The sequence below is a fragment of the Dasypus novemcinctus genome, chromosome 3, assembly GCF_030445035.2.
Source record: "Dasypus novemcinctus isolate mDasNov1 chromosome 3, mDasNov1.1.hap2, whole genome shotgun sequence".
NCBI classification, from domain to species: Eukaryota; Metazoa; Chordata; class Mammalia; order Cingulata; family Dasypodidae; genus Dasypus; species Dasypus novemcinctus.
The window spans coordinates 140,088,596-140,105,623 of record NC_080675.1 but is presented as its reverse complement, the minus strand read 5'-3'; the positions used below and the strand labels follow the sequence as shown (position 1 = coordinate 140,105,623).

General features: G+C 47.1%; 1 protein-coding gene across 1 annotated transcript in view; it reads right to left on the bottom strand.

Annotated features, from left to right (window-relative positions):
- The window catches only part of SLC24A1 (solute carrier family 24 member 1), a 32,808-nt gene extending 18,779 nt beyond the window's left edge, over window positions 1-14,029 (bottom strand). The window contains exon 1 of the mRNA XM_058294358.2: window positions 12,007-14,029. Coding sequence (XP_058150341.1) covers window positions 12,007-13,902 — 1,896 coding nt within the window. The 5' untranslated portion in view covers window positions 13,903-14,029. The remainder of the gene's footprint in view (window positions 1-12,006) is intronic.
- Between the last annotated feature and the right edge of the window lie 2,999 nt (window positions 14,030-17,028).

The following is a 17,028-nucleotide window of genomic DNA, read 5'->3' as shown; positions in this document are numbered from 1 at the left end:
AAGGCAGAACTTGATCAGAAGGAGGGTGGCAATCTCAGCTGCCCCATCATTCATCAAAGTGGGACATGGGCCCCCATTGCACTCTGGGCCTTGTCTTCTCACCACCCCACAAGTGGAGGCACCTCACGTGGTCCTGACAGCTCCCAGGATGTCCTTTGGGATTCCGGGCTGGGGAGGGGTTAGCGGGCTTCCTCGCCCTCCGGGGCTGCAGACACAGGAAGGTCGTGCATTGGGAGGTCTGGGCTGTGCAGGCAGCGGGGCCACGCGGCTAGCAGGGACTCTCAGTGGCCGCTGGGGTCGGCCCAAGGGCAGCAGGCTTGTCATGGAAATCACTAAGGACAGCCCCCACACAGGCCTGGGCAGGGCTTCCTAACAACCAGGTGAACCCTTCATTTTACAGGGAGGGACACTGAGGCAGGGAGGCAGCAGGCTGTGGATAACTCCGGCTGCTTGTGACCGGTCTTGGTAAGTCCCCTGTCACCCTGTCTCCCAGACTGCCTGACTCTCCCCACCACCTCTTTCCTCCAACAACTCTCTTTGCATCGGTGCCCTCACTCAGTGCCTCTCAGATGTGCAGGTCTCACTTCTTCCCCAGTGCAGGAGGGAAGGAGAGGACAGGGCCAGCTACGGGGATCTGCAGAGGCCTTGCTTACCTTCCCCCAGAGGGTCCAAGCTGTGGAGCACGAGCCGGAAGACGGTGCTGCGGACGGTGCTGTGGTGCAGAGACGCTGAGCTGCGCCCTCGGGTCAGCACGGGTGGGAGCTGGGCAAGGGGAGAGCCAGGCAGGCCTCAGTGGCCCCGTCCCCAGGCCTGGGGAGAAGCCCACCTGCAGGCCTCATGCCCCCTGCCTCCCGCCCATGGAGATCAGGGAGAAAGCCCAGGAGCCTTACCCTGACCTCCCTCTTCCTTCACCTCCAACCAGGGGAGTTGCACTGCTTCCGTCCTCCGCCTCCCCTCAGCTCTTCCATCCCTGCCTGAACCTATATTCTGAATAATCCCAGAGCAAACATATGAAAGTTGACCACACTATGGGGGGTTTGTACATCCCTGCAAGGCCACCTACACAGAAATACACACGCACCGCACAGACCAGCGGAGAGTGACCCCTGTACACGGGCCAGCCCTTCATGGGCAGCCCAAAGGGACGCGCCCTCTCGTTGCCCCACCTCCGCAGGATAAGCATTTCTGTAAGACGATCCTGTCTTAGAGAAAAGGAAATGTGGGGAGTAAATGAATCAAGACTCGCACCCAGGTCTTCTGATCCCTGCCATCACACACACACACACACACACAGCTTACCATCCAGGCACAGAGGGACTTGTAATGACATACACTTACTCATAGTGACACACAGAAATATCATCTGATTTACAAGGAACAGCCAAAGACAAGCTCTTCTCTGTCTCTCTCGCTCTCAAGCACTCCTCCCTTCTTTCTCTTCCCTCCCCGCTTCCCCAACCCCCTGACTCTGAACTCTTCTGCCATCTAGTGGCTGTCATCACACAGTACTTCCCGACAGGCCTAGGGATTTTCTTTGGATCGGGGAGGTTTCGGGACATAGCGGGGATGTCCCAGCCTCTACTCTCAAAGGTCTCCATAATTCTTCTCAGACACCCTACAGTCCCAAGACGTCGAAGACACAGTTTTTCAGAAACCTCAAACCCCCATCTCCGTTGCACCTCCTTTCTTTCTCTTAGTTCTGGGGCATTCCGACCTATGAGCAATTAGGCTTTTAGATCATTCCTTATTGGGAGCTGTAAAGCTGGACTTGAGTTCATCTAGTCCAAACAGTCATTTTACAGATGCAGCCCAGAGAAGAGCAGGGATCTGTCCAAGGTCACCCAGCAAGCCAGTGGCAGAGCAAGCAGTGAATTCAACCTCACTCCCAAACTAGCACCTCCTGAAAGGCCGCCTGCAGGCAGAGGCAAACGTCCTCTGTCCAAGGAGCCCCTGTTCCCCCACTCACCCTGGCAGCATGCCGGGGGCTTCCCAGGCCTGGTCACAGCCTGGGGTGCCTGCATCAGGACACCGCACCCTGGCTCTGTGGCTGGCCTCTGAGAACCTGCAGTGTCCCCACTGGGCAGTCTCCATGCAGCACCCACCTGCAGCTTCTTGCCCTGAGGCGCAGCCACCGCAACAGCCACATCGCCCTGCTGCAAACAGGGACAGGTGTCACCAGATGTCACGGAGAAACCCCACTCTTTCTCCTTACTTTCCTCTCTCTCCTGGGAAGCCCTCAGTGGAAATACAAAAACACACCTGGAGGCAACCTGGTCTCAGAAAATGTTTTACTATGTCCAAACCCCCAGCCTGGACTTTCACAATCTGGCTTCAGGCTATGCGCAGGATTTCCCGTCAAATGTGTCCACTCACTATGACGCCGTAATAACAACTGTCTTTCAGTCCCTCAAACACAGCAAGCACTTTACCCACCTCCAAACCCTCGTCACAGGGCCCCTCCTCCCCCAGTTGCGTGCTCCTTCCCTCACATCTCATGCATCAAGACTCACTTAAATGTCCCTTCCTCTGGGAAGTTCAGATGCCTGTAAAATTCTCTTACAAACTTCTATCCTTTTCTTTCATAGCACTTTCCCCAATTTATTTGTATGTTAATAAACACATAAACTGACTCCCCTACTAGAATCTTGAAGACAGACTATTTCATTCACCACTGCATGCCCAGCACTTAGGAAGGGTTTAAGAAATATTTGTTGAGTGAGTGAATGAATGAACTGCCCTCTAAATATGCCTAATCCATTCCAACTTCTGTTCCCCTGTTCATGCCTTTCCCCCTACCTTCTCCATTCCTTTCTACCCAAATCCTATCCACCTTTCAGAAAATTCAGGGTGAATTCTTGTATAAAGTTTTCCCAATGGACCCTTCTACTTTCTACTCGCACCTGCACACCTCTTTCCTCAAAAGCTCTATAACAACAGCAAGCACAGTTTGTGATATCAAAATCAATAAGTGCTGGTATCCTGGGGATGCTGTAGAGCAGCCAGCTGGGAATTGGAACTAGAAAATCCCAGGTGAAGACTTAGCGAGCCCACAGTATTTACTGTCTGGTCCACTTGCTTGCCACTTTGCATTTACTGCCTTGAAATACAATTTGCACTGTTGTTTAATATTTGGACTTAACTTTTCACGTACATGAATCATATAGCCAACTAGACTCCACATTTTTTTTGCCATGCATAGCCATCTCCATTCCCCTAAACTGTAGCACGTTTTTGTCACACAGATGCTCAGTAGAGGTGAGCTGAATGGGTAGTTACTCCAAAGTGGTTTCTAGTGCTATCTCCAGACAGCAGGGTCACTAATGGCTGTCCCAGGAATTGTCTTCACCTTCCAATTGCCTCCCCCACCCCAACAACTTCCATGGCCAGAACCAGAGCAGGACTTGCTTCACCCCCTTGTCTGTTCAGCTTAGAAAATACAGAAAATACTGCCCACACCAGGACCACATACCTATCCATCCAATTTATTCATGCATCCAGTTCTCACTTACTGAGCATCTGCCATGTACATGGCACTGTGCTAGCGGCTGTAGGAATACAAAGATGTTCAGGGCATGGATCCTATGTCTAGAAAGGAACTGAGGCTAATGAATACACAGCCACATGACAAAGCAAAATGTGGGTCATGAAACAAGAGGCACGTGTAAAGGTGCTGTGCAGATAGGCAAGGAAGACTTCCTGAAGGAAGCAGGATTTGAAGTAAGCTTTGAAGGATGGGGGAGGTTTGGATGCTTGGATATACATTCGTCAAATGAATGAATGAGCACACTAATGAGTGAAACAAAGCAGAAATAACCCATCTGAATATGAGGGGGGCCCTGTGGGTTTCCTGAACAAATCTCCCCACTGATTCATGACCCACCTTGTACGTTTACTGGGATGTAGGAGGCCACAGCCAGATCCCCAATGACCCAGACATCTCGCTACTTTTCATCTCTAATCCTGTTAAAAACCCAGTAAGTTCTCCCAAGGCAAAGAACTGTGAGGGACCAGTCCACCCTTTGGAAGGGCTGATTCTTTCCACAGAGAGGCAGAATAGACCGACCTTTGCCTCCTGACTCATGTCCCTGATGTTTTCCTGATGGCTTCTCTGCCTTTCAGTTGTACGCAAGCCAAGGTAATTATGGGTGCACTGTTCGTTCCAGATATTAAGAATGTCTTCTAACTTCAGTAGTACTTCTAACTTTCTGAAGCCCTTTCACATCTATTTTCTCATTTGATATTACTAACTCCATGAAATAGCCACGGGTGAAATTAATTTCAAGGGTTCCCCAGCCACACATAGCTAGTGGCTACCATACTGGATGGCACAGCCATGATCTCATTACACTCTCATTCCCCTGGCCTTTATACATGCCTAGGAGACCTGCTACCCCTTCTTAGTCAATGAACTCCTACTATGTTCTTCACAATTTAGCTAAGCATCACCTCCCCTAGGAAACCTTGCCTGACTCCATGGTTTGTTGAGAGGTCCTCTCTCTGCAGTATTAAATACCCATATCAGTATACATATCATATGGCAATGTAACTATTGGTTTTACTTCTCTGTTTTCCCCACAGTGGAGGATTTACCGTGGAGGCGATGAAGTTTAAGCTTCAGGGCCCCTCACTCTCCTGCACAAACACCTTCCAAGGCTTTGTACTTAATTTTCTAGCAATGGTTTTATAGCCTTTCTCGTAAAGAAAGCGTCAGTCCCTACAAAGCCCAAATCAACTCCAGCTCTTCCTCTAGGCCGAGTTCTCTGAAGGCTGGAACTGTGGCTGACTTATCACTGTATCCCCAGACTCTGCACAGGGCCTCACACAAAGGTATTCAGTGTCTGTTCAGTGGAATGAATATTGGAGGTCTTTAAGGTTTAATCCTTGACCCTCTTATCTTCTACCCACACTTCCTTTCAGAGTAGCATTGGCCAGTCCTTGACTTTAACTCCACATATTTGTTGGCAACTCACAAATTCCTATCTCCAGCCCAGACCTTGTTCCTGAGCATCAGGCCCATTGGTGCAGCTGCCTCCTGAACAAATCCACTTGGAGGACCTAGGCACCCAAACTCACCATTCCACACTGTGAACTCTTGATTCTTTGTAAATTCGTTCTTTCTCGAGTCTTTCATCCACCCTGCTGCTCGGTAGCCTCCTTGACTTTCCCTTCCTCTCACCCTCCACATTCACTTCACTACCAAGTCCAGTTGGTTCTGTCTTCAACTATTTTTCAAATACACGCACGTCTCTCCCTCTCCACTTCCACCATCAACCCTCAACACAGTAGTTAGGGAGTAACCTTTTAAAAATATGACTGTCATCACATAATTCCCCTGTTGCATTTCGAATTAAATTCAAACTCCCTATCCAATCCCCAGAACCCTGTCTGAATTAGCTCCCACCCTCAACTCCAGCCTTATCCTGCACCACACTCTCCCTTATTCAGTAGCCACACTGGCCTCCATTCTTTCCTCTAACATGCCAAATTCTTTCCCATCCCAGAGGCCTTGCAAATGCTGTTCCGTCTCCAGCAATACTCTTCCCTAAGGAGCATGGGGGTTTCCCTTCTCATTCTGCAGAACTCCACTCAGACTTCTCCTCCGCCAAGAGACCTCCTCAGCCCTCCCTCCCAAAAGGGGCACCCCCGCAGTTATTCTCCATCACTTGCACTGCTTATATCCTCAGAGCTCTGTCACTTTCTGAAATTATCTTTTTATCCACTGTTCTGTTGGTTTTACACTCCAAATTTATCCCCACGGTACAGCATCAAGAAATCATGCTGCTCTTTGTGAAACACCTTGAAATATCTAACTTCATACTTAATGCCATCATAAGCACTAGGAGAAAATATTACTGTGTTGTATGACTGCTTTGTAAAGTTTCAATTACAAGCATACGCCAGTCCATGAAAACAACAGGCCATTGGAATAGGAGTGATCAGATGTTTTTCTGTTAATATTTGTTTGTTTCTTATGCATTTATTTTGTCATCTGCTAGCACCCACTAGCAGGTGAACACTGACAGCTTAAGAATATAAGAAATTTGTATGAGGAAAAGAAACCTTGAAATTGGAAGCCTACTGTTATCATATTTTCCTGACAAAAGCTGACTGTTCTTCAAGGGGTTCAAGGAGGGATCTGGTCCCTCAGACTAGGCGAGGATGGGCTCTGTGGAAGCACAGTTTCTTCATCACTGATTCCCTGGAGTCAGGCTACACTGCCTAGAGGCAGGAGGGGCCTGGTGGGTGTTTCCTGTCCACAGCCTCCTTTTTCCTTCTTCAGCATTTTATATGCTTTACTGAAAGTTGACAAGTACAACAGTTAAATACAGCAGCACCTTACAACTTGTAGAGAACGTGCACAGGAACATACATGTGTAACTACTACGCAGCTAACAGGGAGAAACCCCCACTGGGTAGTCATTTCGTTAACTAGAACTGATCAGTTTTCAAAGTATTCCACCGGCTCAATCAAAAACACTTTGGTGGGCAGGGATTTACTTCAGGATATTCAGCAGCTAGAGGGATTGCAGATTGTACAGAGAGACTGAGCCATATCCTGTCTCCACAGCAGGCACCAGTCATGGCGAGGAGCCCTAGGGGTAAATGTCAACCTTGACAAGAAAAGGGAGGACCAGCCCCTAAGAAGGCACCTGGTTTGTCTGCTTTGGGGTTTTGTTTGCTGGTTTAATTTTTTTTTTTTTTTAATCCCTCAGGGAAGAAAATCATCCCTGATGCATTTAGGAAAGAATGGCAGAGTTTTCCTGGGAGTTTCAAATTCTGAGGTGTTTTGGGGGAGCAGAATGTGGGTATGTGTTTCCAAAGGGGGCTGTACCAGGCTCATCCCCTGCCTGGAGTCTGTTCTGGCCTCTGGCGCTCGATCGGGCTGTCTTTCTAATCATCACCTCATGGAAATGACTGCCCCTCCTGGCTAACCTCACAGCTTCCCATTTTTGTTTTAAACACACTCTATAAAGGAGGGCTTGATGTCCTTCAAATACAAATACAGTTTTTCAGTCAGGATAGTGCCTCTGTTTTGCTGTTTGCTTTTTATGGCTGTGGATAGACAAGGCGGGCCAATAGTTTTCATTTTTGACCAGAACAAATACGTTGAGAGATTCAAAACCAGATAAAGCTTCAGACCGAGTTAAGTTAGATTGTGTTGATAATTATAAAAATATAACTTAAACTTTTCCTCATTGGGGTCATAAAAGGGATCTTTAAACCAATACATGTCAGTTTGACAATGTCATTTGAAATATTTTTAGATTAGTTTGTTGTGGGTTTTTTTTTATTGTTGTTGTTACTATATGGCTGTGTCTAATACTAAGTATTTTTTTCCTGGAAATACTCTTAAGTAAATTCTGATTAGAATCACTTCCCCAAAAACCTTTATCATGGTTCTAGACACTCTGGGCAGAATAAAAGATAAGGTGAAAGGTCCTTGGCTCAGAAATTCCACAGATATTGGTTGGGTAACTATTGAAGGAGTGTATGAATCATTTTCTGCTGATTTTATGTCTCCATAAAATTCAGGTGTTCTGGTAGGAGAACACCTGCAAATTATGTTGCTCTTTGTAAAATACCGCGTGACCATTCCCATTAGTTTTTTTTTTTTTTTTTTTTTAAGATTTATTTATTTATTTATTTTCCCCCCCTCCCCTGGTTGTCTGTTCTTGGTGTCTATTTGCTGTGTCTTGTTTCTTTGTCCGCTTCTGTTGTCGTCAGCGGCACGGGAAGTGTGGGCGGCACCATTCCTGGGCAGGCTGCACTTTCTTTTCACGCTGGGCGGCTTTCCTCACGGGGGCACTCCTTGCGCGTGGGGCTCCCCCACGCGGGGGACACCCTTGCGTGGCACGGCACTCCTTGCGCGCATCAGCGCTGCACATGGCCAGCTCCACACGGGTCAAGGAGGCCCGGGGTTTGAACCGCGGACCTCCCATATGGTAGACGGACGCCCTAACCACTGGGCCAAAGTCCGTTTCCCCCATTAGTTTTTTTATTGTCAGTGGCTGCTCTCACACTACAATGACAGAATGGAGTGGTTGTGACAGAGACCATTGGGCCCACAAAGCCTAAAATGATATTACCTGGCCCCTTACAGAAAAAGTTTACAAACACTTGCACTAGTTCATTCCATTCATTTTAGAGATGAGCAATCTAAGGCCTGGCTCAAAAACAAAGTGACTTTGTAGCACTTTCCACAGTGTTCCCTTGATTACAGTTACTTTTGCCTATGCTTGTCTCTTCCACTAGAAGGAATACAATCTTTTTATTTCCCACACTGCTTTTCATTAAGTACTTAATCATAAAGGTTTGTTGAATTGCACTGACTTGCTCGGAAAAACAGGGATGGTTAGCAGCGGGTTAACTTCTGCATTAACACCAAGACAAACTGATTCATCAATCAGCGGTAAGGACCACCCACTATGTAACTTCAGCTGAGTTAATTATCCTCAGCCTAAGTTTCCTCATCGGCAAACTGGAGATAACAATCTATTCCTCATTGGGTTTTTGTGAGAAATTGTTGAGACAGTGTATGGATGGACAGGCTGTCCACAAGTATGGATTATCTCCCCCACTCCTTTCTTTTTCTAAGCTAGAGTCCTTGAACTGTATAAGGTTTCCGGAGGAAACCGAACCAAATACTTATGGAGCTCCCTATGGGGCAAGGAGACACTGGGCTCGGTACTTTGGGGGACACAAAGGCTATTTCCCCATCCAGTGACGATGATGAGCCTGATGTGGCCACTCCCTCCACACCTCCCTCAGGCTGGCAACAGAAAGGAGAGGCCCGCCGTCTTTCCTCGTCCTGTTTCTCTCCAAGGAGCTGGCTCGCACCGCCTCCTGCTTCTCTCCCCTGCTTAGACTTCCTGAACAGCTGCATCTCTACCACTCACTCTCCATCCCTGCTTCTTTTTTTTTTTCTGTTTTAACATTTTTATTCATATTTTGTAAATGTTTTTTGAAGTATAACATACATTAAAAATCATAAATATAGAGCTTGATAAATTTTTACACTTGTGACCAGTCCATGTAACCAGCATCAGACCATGAAACAGATGATTACTAGCACCCAGAAGTCCCCCTCATCCCACTTCCGCTCTCCCTGACCTCTAACCCCATAGATTAGTTCTCCCAGGGTCCTTTTGAAAGCTAAACTTAGAACTTATTAAACTTATTAAAGCTCTGAGAATCTTTTTTCAAAAATTTTAAGATTCACATTTTATTTGGCTCCTTTTTTTTTTTGTCTTTATTCGTTTTTTTAATGCTACATTCAAAAAATATGAGGTCCCCATATACCCCCTATCCCACTCCTCCCCCCATAACAACAACCTCCTCCATCATCATGAGACATTCATTGCACTTGGTGAATATATCTCTGAGCAATCCCTGCTTCTTGACTCCCGACACTTCTGTCTGGCTTTGTCCCACTTCTGTTTTGACTTCCTCACATTCAGAGATGTGGCTAATTGAATAAGCCCAGTTTCCCTGGCCATCTGCCTTCTGGAGATGATGCTCAAAGAAGAGACTTATAGGGCTCAAAGAGGTGTGAACCAGTAAGTAAATGTGCCCTGTGCACTCCCGGAATGAGTGTTTTCAGTGAGACATGATCATTTTCATAGAGTAAAATAATTTACAGAGGTGAGTGCAGACTCTTGTATGAAACCACAAAACACTAACACCAACACATCTTCCTAGGTCCTAGATTAGATTTTTGGATTATGACTTCATGAGTCCAAAACAGAATGGCTTACCCTCAGTCTGTCAGTGAAGCAAAGGACCATTTATCTCCCTCTAGCAAGATCATAGGTCATGGCCAGCCAAACACAGGCATAAAGATACCAGCAAAGGCTGTTCCCTCTCTTCAGCTATAAGAAACCTGGGGTGAAACTCCAAAGCCAGATGTTTCTTAACACCATTTTTAAATAGCTCTAGTTCTTGAGTTATTTAGACTAATTTTTAGAAGGCAGTTAGTGGCAGAAAGTCTTAACAATAGGTCTTAATTTTAGAAAGATTTAATTTCAAGTATAAAAAGTCAAATATAGTCAATTCAATATGCTTTTTTAAAAATGATGCTGTTGATTGAAAATATTACTAGATCTCTTTCAACAAATAGCTAAGAATGGAGTTATAAGCAATACCATGCTGACTGGTTGGCGAAGAGCTGCTACTAAAACCCTTGAAGAAGAAAAATAATAAAAAATAAAAATAAAAAAAACCTTGAAGAGTTGCTTAAGTAGGTTACAAATTCTTTTTTGAAATCATGATTATGCTTCATTTGCTTGGTAAGCTTTGCTTTACTGGTCTAGTTCTGATGAAATCAATCGTTTAGAATTTGCAGTTTAAATAAAAGTAGAATTACTATGAAGGACCAGGTAGTGCGTTAGAGGCATTTTGAACACTGCTATCCTAATGTACGTGGAGGTGTTAGCTGTTTTTCTCAGAGGACAGTACCAGCGCTTCGTGGCCACCCTTTAATAAGGCCTGCCCTGAGAACTTTTTTAGGAGGGAGGCTCCCATTTCCTTATATTACCTTGTGTCATGCTCTGAGCCTCCCTTTTTTTCCTAAGCCTCTGGCTGTGGAGCAATGCTCTGGTAGGAAATGGGACTGAACGGGGACTCAGGAAAGGGGCTCCCACTCCCACCCCATCACCTGCTGGCTCTATGATTCTTGGCAAAATATTTCTTCTTGCTGTACCATCAGCAAATAAGGAAACTGAAACTCTCTTGAACAGATCAGACAAATAATCACTATGTCAGATCTCACCAGAACCAAACTCACTTGGATACGGGACATTATCAAAGAATATTAGGGCTGGACACAAACTTTATGTGATTAGACTGACTGAGTCATTTCCCCAGAGAGGGAAAGGGGCCTGTCCAAGGTCACACAGCTAATTAGAGGCAGAATTAGAAGAACACTCAGGTTTCTGACTTGGTTCCATGCTCTGGTCAGAACACCACATGATCTCAAAAGCTCTAAAGGCAGTACAGTTCATCTCCCTTGCATCATGTATCCCCCAGACATGCTGTTGAGTTTGGGCTCTCTCCTGTTCACTCATCAGAACTGCTCTGGATTAAGTAGTTAAGTCCTTCCATTCTTTGCACGCAAAATTCTGCTCACACCAGTGACTTCTCTGAGACCTGAAATGGGTGAGCTGTGAACTAACCCTTGTCAAAACTCACCCTTTAGGAGCAGGAGAGAAATGGGGTCTATATTCCCAAGGTTATTATTGCTTTGGATTCTCAAGGAAGAAAATACTTCGAATGAATTTCTCAGTCATTGCTTCCCCAATCTAATCTCATCTTCCTCTTTATTGAATCATCCAATGAATTTGGCAGGGAATTTGCCTTCAAAGAAGGCAGGGAATTTCATGGAAAGGGTCTAGGCTGGGAGAAAGCCCCAGGATGAGTGGAGTTCCCATCTTCTCCAACATTAAAAAAAAACAACAACAAGCAAACAAAATACCCTCTCCCTTTTCAGTCCCAATCCAAGCTACCCAAATCCTCCAAGGCTGGAATGTGAACAAACAGGATTAAATTAAAGTAAAGGTGTTAGATAAACCCTAAATGACATGCACACAGAAGAGATGATCATTTCCCCCTTCCTGGTATTGCTTTGGACATTCTCCAAAGCCCAAATGAAACGTCATTTCCAAAGTCCCAGTCAGACCAACTGGGGTTCAAATTCTGGCTCCACCACCTGTTGTGTGACCTTAAGCAAGTGGTTTAAGTTCTGCAGATGGGGGATCATAATAAAGATAAAAATCATAATAAAAACCATTTTGTAGGGTGACTGGGGTTGAACATAAGTCCCACTTACAAAGGCCCCAGCACAGCACCCCCCAAAGAGGAAGTACTCCATAATTGTTGACTGACTAGCAAGGGAACCAGAAGCACCCATCTCTTGTGGTCTGACCCAGCATTTCTCTTCTTCAGCTCCTGGTTTCCTCCTACCTCTTTACCCCAAAGGGGCTAGAGAAGCCTGAATCACCCTACCCTTACCTTGCTGAGGTCCCCCAGGGCCATGACCTTGGCCACCGGCCTCCGGCTGAGCTGCTCCTTCACCCAGAGCTCGAACTGCTTGTTCCACTTCATGGTGAGCACATAGAGGGCATAGGCCAGCAGCAGCAGCAGGCTCTCCCACCAGGCAATGAGGCTGTCCAGGAAGAAGAGGATGAGCATCAGCAGGTCAAAGATGTAGAAGGAGATGTCCCGGAACAAGGGCCACCAGGTGAGGTTGAGGATTTCCCGGGAGCAGAGGGCACAGGTGCCGATGACAAAGAGAATGTTGAACACAGCAGAACCCACGATGGTGCCAATGCCCACGTTGCTGTGGGAGATGAAGACGCCAATGAGGGAGGTGAAGAGCTCTGGGGCAGAGCCTCCAGCAGCCATGAACGTGGCACCTGCCACATCCTCAGAGATCTGTAGCTTGTCTGTGATAACGTCCAGGGAAGGGACAAAGTACTCATCACACACGATGGCCAAGGCCACAAACACATACATCATGCCAAAGACGTGAAGCACCACCCAGCCTTGCCGCCGCTCCTCCATGGTGAACAGGTCCGGGGGGTACTCTGCCTTGGGATGGAGGTCTGGGTGGCTGGATGGTAGCCCTGAGGGGCTGGGACGGGACGGCTCTGGAAGCAGGGCCGTGGTCAGGCTGGGGAAGGGGGCAGTGGGCATGGATGGGGCTGGCTCCATGACCACACAGTGATGGACCTGAGTAGTTGTATTTGCTCTGAACCTGGCAGTTGCCGAGGTGCTAGGTGCCGTGGAAGCTTTCTTTGCCAGGCCCCGGAAGACGACTGAGGAGAGTGGTGCGCTTGTTCTGAGCAGGGGCTTCCTACCACTCCAGGCAGCAGTGTGGGTGCTGGTTTCGGCTGGGCTGCTGGTTATCCTGGTGCTGAGCATCACTTGCTCCTCGGAGATGGCTGAGGTGTGCTCCAGACCTGTTCCCTGGGGAGGTGTCACTCTGTGCCTCCCCACTGATCTCCAGGGGTTGGTTGAGATGTTGTTTTCCACTCGTCTGAGGGGAGTCAGGGTGTTCTTTTTTACTATACTTCTTGGAGAAGTCAAGATATTCATTTCTACTTTATTTGTCAGGGAAGTTGGGGTGTTATCAGCTAAGCCTTTGAGAGCAGTTGGGGTCTTTTCCTCCACAATTCTCTTGGGGGGGCTGGTCTCCATTCTTTTGTGGGTAGCCATAACTTCACTGTCCTGCACTGTTGTTCTGAGGGTGATCACATGACTTGTTTTCAGTGTCATGAGTGTGGATGGAGCATACTTTTCTACTATTCTGCCAGGTGGGGATGGGGCATGTTTTTTCACCTTTCCCCTTGCTTGAGTTGGATGGTAGTTCTCTTTTTCTCTCCTGGGTGTTGTTGGGGTATAATTATTTACTGTTTGTCTCCCTGAAGTTTGGGTGTTGTGATTCCATCCTCTCCTGGGTGTGGTTGGGGAGGTTTCCTTTATTCTTTCTGTGCCTGCTGCTGCTGTTGGGCTGTGGTTATTCTTGGGTGCTGCTGGAGTGATGTTGGCTGTCCTTCTGGGTGGGCTGGGGGTATTCTCCATTGCTATGCTTGGTGTTACTTCATCCCTGCCCACAATGGCTTGTGGTACCAGCATCTTACCCTCTATTTTGGAGCTCGCTTTTGGAGGGTCACTGCTCATCATCGCCATCTCATCACTGGGGAGGTCCCAGCTGGTCAGTTTTACAGGGTGTTGGGAAGAGACTGCTGCCCACGGTGAGGGGAAGAACTGGGGGCTCCTCAGGTGCTGGTAGGTGGAACTAATGAGCAACATGCCCAATAGGAAAAGGAAGCGACTCCAATGAAGCCTCTTTGGTCGGAGAAACCACCTCTCCTGTGCTCTCATCCTCATCATCAATTTCCTCATGGTGGCCAGTCGTGCGTCTGGTTACAGAAGGCCTCTCATTCTGTCCATGGAAAGATGGCGTCTGCTCTAGGATTTGGGTTGGTGATCAGGGAAGATTTTGCCATGAAGCCCAACCAGGGGGTATCCACAAAACTAAAAGAAAAGAAAAAGATTATTTGCCCATAAGAGAAGAGGGGGGAGGAGGGGGCAAGATGGCGGCTGAGTGAACATCCCTGTTAGGGTCTTCTGCAGGGAATCGGCTGGGCGGCGTTGGAGACTCTTTGGGACCGGATTGTTTCGGGATTTTTGCTGGTCCGGAGGTGTCTGGACATCGATTTGGAGGGAAGGTAACAGAGAGGATCCGTCTGTGAAATATACACGGAGATCCCAGCTACCTGTAGAGGATTCCCTCCTTGGGTAGGCGGAGACGAGGCATCTAGCCCCGCTCGGTGGGGCTGAGCCAGGCCAGGCCGCAGCGGCGTATGGAGCCGGGCGAGGCCGGTGCAGGCCGCGGCGGCGAGAGGCGGACACCGGAGCTGGGCCGGGCCGCTGTAGCGAGTGGAGCCAGGTGGAGCCGGGTCAGGCCGCGGCGGCGTACGGAGCCGGGCGGGGCCGGTCCAGGCCGCGGCGGCGGGAGGTGGACGCGGGAGCCGGCTGGGCCGCTGTAGCGAGCGGAGCCGGGCAGAGCCGGTCCAGGCCTCCGTGGCGGGCAGCGGCGGGAGGAGCCGGGCCTGCGGAGGGGTTTCTGTTCTTTGTTTTTTTGGGTTTTTTTTTGGTTTTTTTTTTGGAGCATCTGCAGTACTGGGGAGTTCGTGGGCCCTGGGCGGCCTATTGGGGGTTTGTGGGAAGGGAGGTACTTGCAGACCCATTTGGGCAGACAGACGGGGGGTTTTAGGGCAAAGCGGGGGGAAGTTGTTGTTTTAGATAGTGTTGCAATTGTGACACGTGTATACCTGTATCTCTCTTCCCCCTATCCGTTCCCCACCGTTTGCCCATCCTCTTTTTCTTTCTTCCTTTCTTCTTGTCTTTCTTTTTTTCTTTATTATAATTAGTTTTTTTGTTTTTCGGTTTTCTCTTTCCCTCTTATCCCTCATCTTCCACTTATTTTATTTTAATTCAAGTATACAATAGGTGCTACAGGGAACACCTCACATTTGCTGGGGTTTTCCCATCCTCCACTGTCTCATTTCTGTGTGAACTGATTTAGGCTACCTACACTATCCCCCTTCCCCTGCATCTTGATATCCACTATCATCTACTGTCTCTCCTATATTCCACCCCCCACCTCCCGTTCTTTGATCCACAAAGTGTCTAACTCTTAATTTCTAATACCTTTGTTCTGTTTTCTGTCTGTTATCCACTCTTGAAACTATTACCTTTCTTTTCTTTTTCCCTCTCTCATGAAAACAATAGCTTTGTAGTTCATACCATATTCCTCCCATATTCAGTCATCTACTTCATAAAAGGTACTCTACCTACAGCTATAACTCTATACAATCTACACGAATCTAACCTCCATCCTCCCAGATCTCATATTCTTGCTTTGTTAACATACATCACCAATACTACTTTACACTTTTCCCTTGCTTACACAATTGCCTTTCCCCAACACTAATACTTTCCTCTAAAGTGAGCTTAACCAACAACAAGTAACTAGAATAAGAAGAAAAAAGTGACAAAGAGAAGATATAACACCTATGCAAAAATAACAACTAATTAACCTCCAAGAGCAGACAAAGAAGATAAGGAACTGATTAAATTCGTCAAAATAAAGAGATGACCAGAAAGCAACAAAAATCTACAAACCAAACCAATAATCAGGAAAACATGGCTGAATCCAATCAACAAACCAATAATCACGAAGGGGAGCAAAACTTGGCACAAGCAATGAAAGATCTCAGAACATTTATCACCGACAAATTTGATGCAGTAATGAAAGAGGTTAACAACATGAAGGGAAACGGACTTTGGCCCAGTGGTTAGGGCGTCCGTCTACCACACGGGAGGTCCGTGGTTCCAGCCCCGGGCCTCCTTGACCCGTGTGGAGCTGGCCCATGCGCAGTGCTGATGCGCGCAAGGAGTGCCGTGCTACACAGGACTGTCCCCCGCGTAGGGGAGCCCCACGCGCAAGGAGTGCACCCATAAGGAGAGCCGCCCAGCGCGAAGGAGGGAGCAGCCTGCCGAGGAATGGCGCCACCCACACTTCCCGTGCCGCTGACGACAACAGAAGCGGACAAAGAAACAAGACGCAGCAAAAAGACACAGAAAACAGACAACCGGGGGAGGGGAGAGGAATTAAATAAATAAAAATAAATCTAAAAAAAAAAACAAAAAAAAAACCATGAAGACATCCCTTGGAGGGGAAATTGCAGACATACGCAAAAACATAACAGATATGATGGGAATGAACACCACAGTTCAAGAAATCAAAAATACACTTGCAGCAAATATCAGCAGACTAGAAGAGACAGAGCAGAGAATTAGTGATGTGGAAGACAGTACATCAGAAATCAAACAGATAGTAGAAGGGGTCAATAAGAAGATAGAAAAAATCCAATTAGGATTTAGGGACCTGAATGACAATGCAAAACGCTCAAACATACGTATTATAGGCATTCCAGAAAGTGAAGAGAAGGGAAAGGGGTCAGAAGGAGTGCTGCAGGAAATAATGGCTGAAAACTTCCCAAATCTACTGAAAGAGACAGATGTACATATCCAAGAAGCACAGCGCACTCCACAAGTCATAAACCCCAACAGGCCCACCCCAAGACATATACTTGTCAAATTATCCAATGCTCAAGACAAAGAGAAAATCCTAAAAGCAGCAAGAGAAAAGAAAACCATCACATACAAGGGAAGCTCAATTAGATTAAGTGCTGATTTCTCTTCTGAAACCATGGAGGCAAGAAGACAGTGGTATGATATAGTCAAGGTACTAAAGGAAAAAAATTTCCAACCAAGAATACTCTATCCAGCTAAACTAGCATTCAAACATGATGGAGAGTTCAAAATATTCGCAGACAAACAGAAACTGAAAGAGTATACCAACAAGAAACCTCCCCTTCAAGAAATTCTAAAGGGAGTTCTGCAGGAAGAAAGGAAAAAACAGGAAAGGCAAAGTTGGAGGAGAGTATAAGACCAACAACA